Here is a 4,452-nt window from a genome sequence, read left to right on the forward strand (position 1 = left end):
TGCCTCATCTTCATCTCCTCTCATAGATATAGATGCTACGGAAGAAGAAAATAATCAAACTAGCCAAAATGATGAAGATGTTAACAATTCTCCATCACAACCTACCATGCCTGAAGGATCAAAATTGGGAAAAAAAGAAAATTGTCATCTCAATCAGAAATAGATGACAAGATGTGCACAACATTGGAGTTAATAATTAAAAAAACATTGTTCCTGATGTTGAGGAATGTATGGAGAAGTTGGATGGACTCGGATGGGAAGAACCTTTATACAGTGCAACAATTGGTATAATTTGTGAAGGTGATAGCTACAGGAAAGCATGGATGAAAATACAAGAAGTTAATACAATGGAGAATTGGGTTAAGGTTGTGGGGGAAAAAAATGGGATTTATTTGATTCACCCAATTAGTTTATGAAATTTTATTAATATATTTTGTTGCCATTCTCATCGTACATTATATTGGGATATTTTCATGTTTGGATATTTAATTTTATATCATCGATTTTCATGTTGAGACTTTTCTATATTTTTCAGCAGATTTAACATGGACATTGAAGACCATCTTGCACTCTTAATAATCATTCATTGGTACGTTGATCGATTTCGATCCAATAAAATGCCAAGAATTAAAGACAATACATCATCTCTATCTGGTGCAAAATACACTTTAGAATTATTGCGTGGCTCAAATACACAATGCATAGAGTTGATGCGGATGTCTCGTGATGCATTTGTTCGTTTATGCGATCATTTTAAGCAGAAGCAATGGATCAAAGATAGTAAACACATAACATTCTTGACCATCATAGCACATAATGAACGTTTTGTTGTTGTCAAGAGAAGATTTCAACACTCTTCACATACTATTCACAAGTATTTTCATGAAGTTCTTGAAGCAATGATGGAGTTTGCAAAAGAGATGATAATGCCCACAACATTTGATCCTAATCCCGATGTTCCTGGTAGTCATAAAAGTATACGTAAAATATTTAAGGTAATATATATTTATCTAATGTAATTACAAACTACCAAAATATTATAATTAGAGTTTTAAGTTTTTTTGTTTCTTTATTTTTTTAGGGAGCAGTTGGAGCTTTTGATGGGACATTAGTACATGCTATTATCCCACTTGATCAACAAATTGCTTATAGAGGAAGAGGAAAGGGAAAATGTTATCAAAATGTTTTGGCAATATGTGACTTCAACATGATTTTAACATATGTATATGCATGATGGGAAGGAGTGGCCCATGATTCACGAGTTCTAAGAGAAATATTATCTAATCCAGATAATTATTTTCCATTCCCTCCTCCAAGTATGTAATTGAAACTCATTGAAATTAGATTTTAGCTTTATGTTTTGACTAATTATTTTTTTTTTTTTGTAATTTCAGATAAATATTATCTATCCAAGTACTCGAGGAATTCTAACGCCATATCGTAATGTTCGATATTGGTTAGGAGATTATCATCGTAGGCGTGCTACAACTAAAGAAGAAAAATTTAATCATGCCCATGCACGAATCAGAAATGTTATTGAACGAGCTTTTGGAGTTTTAAAAGCAAGATTCCCAATATTGGACAAAATGGCTCCGTATGAGTTTAATGTTCAAAGAGATGTTGTTATTGCTTGTTTTGCAGTTCATAATTTCATTAGAAAGGAGCGTATTAACGATGATCTATTCAATCATTTTGACACTGCTCAAATAATATTCGACGAAGAACAACAAGAAGAAAATCCGGAAGAAGCACATAGAACTAATTGGACAACTGAAGATGTCCAGTTTATTAGAAAATTTGAAGAACGACGTTGCGCTTCAACTTATGCATAGAAGAACCAATAATTGAAAATTTAATATTTTAACTATTTATAAATAATATTATTAGGAGTGTTTTTAATTCTTCTCAAAATAACTTGCATTACATGTTGATCATTTCAATAATTGAATTTTATTATTATTTTTTTGGTGTTATTATTTAATATAGTCATTTTTTAAAGAAAAAAATATAATTAAGATACATTAGATTTTTAAAAAACAAACGGTCTTAATAAATCTCTATTCAGATTCAGATATCACATCTTAATATTTAGATGTGTATTCAGATTCAGACATCTTAATCTTAAAAAAAAAAACAAATGTACCCTAAGCAAAATTAATCTCAGACTATCAAATTTTTGTGTTAAGTAGTCGAGCAAGGTTTCTAGATTATAAAACAAAACAAATAAGTGACAAGCTTTCTCTCCCGCTCAAACACCAAAACAAGCTTCTTGCTTCCTTTCCTCTCTCATCTACATCAAACTTCAACACTTGATTTCAAGTTTTCAACTGTATATTTCCCAAGTTGTCGACGCTGATTATCCTAAATATAATTGTAATTGAATTATTTTGATTTCGATACTTTAAAATTGTTAAATTGAGATTGATTAAAACTAATTTTACTGGAACTATTGAAGTTTCTCTCTCTTCGTTTTCTCTCGTGGCGCATGATACGCTAGATCTATCTAACGTACGCCGCTTTCCGTTTTGGAGGAAGAATGGAGATTCAAGGGAAAGTTTGCACACCACAATCAAGTACGGTAGGAGAAGCATCTTTGAGTACGGATTCAACTGCGTTAAGAGGCCCAATTCTAGCTGGGGAAAGGAAATCAGATCGCCAGTATGTGGAGGTCTTACGGGGGAATCGAGCTTCATCTGGGGTTGTCGAGCTAAAGTACGTTCATCCGATGGAGAAGGACGGTAAGAGGTTTGTAAAATTGGATCCAGCTGTGGTTACACGTGAAGAGGAGAAGTGGCGAAATGCTGTTGTACTCTCAGTGATTGGTGGTAGCCCATCAATTCAAATGATGCTTAATTTTATGAAGAGCAGATGGGGAAAATTTGGGTTTCTATCGATTCACCAATTGAAGCGGCGAATATTTTTGGTAAATTTTGTTGATGCTGAAGGAAAGTTCAAGGTTCTGGCAGGAGGGCCTGTCATGTTCAACAAAAAACCTGTGATGCTCAAAGAGTGGTCTGCGTCATTGGATCTGTCGAAGGAGGTAATTACTCATTTACCGATTTGGGTTCACTTTCCTTCTCTTCCTGCTCAGTTTTGGGCAGAGGAAAGCGTTGCGATAATAGGTAGCAGTTGTGGTAAGCCATTAATGTTGGATCAATATACTATTAATAAGACAAAGATGGGGTATGCTAGTATACTTGTTGAAATGGATGTTCATGGAGTTTTTCCTGCTGAGGTGGTTATTGATGATGGGAAGGGTGGTCTTCACAATCAGGTTATTGAATATGAGTGGAAACCTGTTATTTGTACGCATTGCAGATTGATGGGCCATGAAGTGGCTCGATGTCGTTTCTTGAAGAGGTTGGGAAAACAAATGGTGGCATCAAGTAGTTCCCTAACTATTGATCCAATTGTAGTTGAGGAATCTCTTCCGGTTCATCAACAAGAGTTAGAGGTGCATCAATCATTACATGATCAGGTTCAAAAGGAAGGAGGGAGTCTCCCTGAAATGCTGGAATCAGAATCAGCAGTAGTGATAGACAAGCTAGAGTTGCAGGTTGAGGAGGAAGCAAGTCTGGTGAATGAGCTACATGTTGAGGAGGAAGCAATTTTGGTGAATGAAGTTCCAGGTGAATGGAAATTGTATGGTAGTCGTAAAACAAAAGGAGGGAAAAATAAGAAGAAGATTGGTTGGTCTATGACTCTAGATTCTTCTAGAAATACAAGTGATCTGATTCCTAAAAAGATAGCTCCGACTAGGCAGCGTACTGATGGTGACAATGGGTTACGGCCTAAGTCTGTTCTCAGAACCATTGAGAAAGGATGAAGATAGCTACATGGAATATAAGGGGACTGAATGAGTCCTCGAAACAGTCAGAGTGCAAGCATCTAATTGTTTCTCAACATCTTAAAGCTTGTGGTATATTGGAAACGAGAGTTCAACAGCAGAATGTGGATCAAGTTTGGCAGGGTCTGCATTTGAATGGTTGGCAGCTAGTACATAATACGGATGTGGCTAGACTAGGTCGAGTTTGGCTGGTGTATGAAGATAGTGTTGATGTTCATGTGGTAGATGTTCAACCACAATGGATTCATGCTAGAATCAGGTTTGAAGATCACGAGTTTATGTGGACAGTTGTGTATGCGCACAATGAGGTGGAGGATCAAAGGTTGCTTTGGGAGTTTATAGCTCGTGAGGGGGCTGGGATAACTATCCCTTGGCTAGTACAAGGAGATTTTAATGTTGTGTTGAGAGAGGAGGAGAAAGAAGGTCGACAAGGCCTGGATTATATGGCTGCTTTGGAATTTGAGAATGCCTTGATATCGGCTAATTTGTTAGAAATGTGATTTCAAGGGTTGTTGTTTACTTGGAATAATCGGCAAGAGGGTGGTGATAGGAGTTATTGCAAGCTAGATAGATGTTTATTGAACCAGGCTTGTACGGAAAGATAT

The 4,452-nt window shown here is 35.9% G+C and overlaps 1 protein-coding gene across 1 annotated transcript; it reads left to right on the forward strand.

The window, feature by feature from the left end:
• The first annotated feature begins 545 nt into the window (after positions 1 to 545).
• LOC139884978 (uncharacterized) lies at positions 546 to 1,832 on the forward strand. Its single transcript, XM_071868936.1, has 3 exons — positions 546 to 995; positions 1,082 to 1,222; positions 1,395 to 1,832. The coding sequence occupies exons 1-3, from the start codon at positions 546 to 548 to the stop codon at positions 1,830 to 1,832; spliced, it is 1,029 nt and encodes a 342-aa protein (XP_071725037.1).
• Positions 1,833 to 4,452: the final 2,620 nt, after the last annotated feature.

Source organism: Rutidosis leptorrhynchoides, unplaced genomic scaffold (genome assembly GCF_046630445.1).
Source record: "Rutidosis leptorrhynchoides isolate AG116_Rl617_1_P2 unplaced genomic scaffold, CSIRO_AGI_Rlap_v1 contig65, whole genome shotgun sequence".
Lineage (NCBI taxonomy): Eukaryota > Viridiplantae > Streptophyta > Magnoliopsida > Asterales > Asteraceae > Rutidosis > Rutidosis leptorrhynchoides.

Excerpts from the sequence above, each read along its gene's own strand:
- LOC139884978 (XM_071868936.1), top strand. The coding sequence starts at position 546 with ATGGACATTGAAGACCATCTTGCACTCTTAATAATCATTCATTGGTAC. Across the intron at positions 996-1,081 it reads GTATACGTAAAATATTTAAG|GGAGCAGTTGGAGCTTTTGA; the intron begins GTAATATATATT and ends TTATTTTTTTAG. Across the intron at positions 1,223-1,394 it reads TCAACATGATTTTAACATAT|ATAAATATTATCTATCCAAG; the intron begins GTATATGCATGA and ends TTGTAATTTCAG.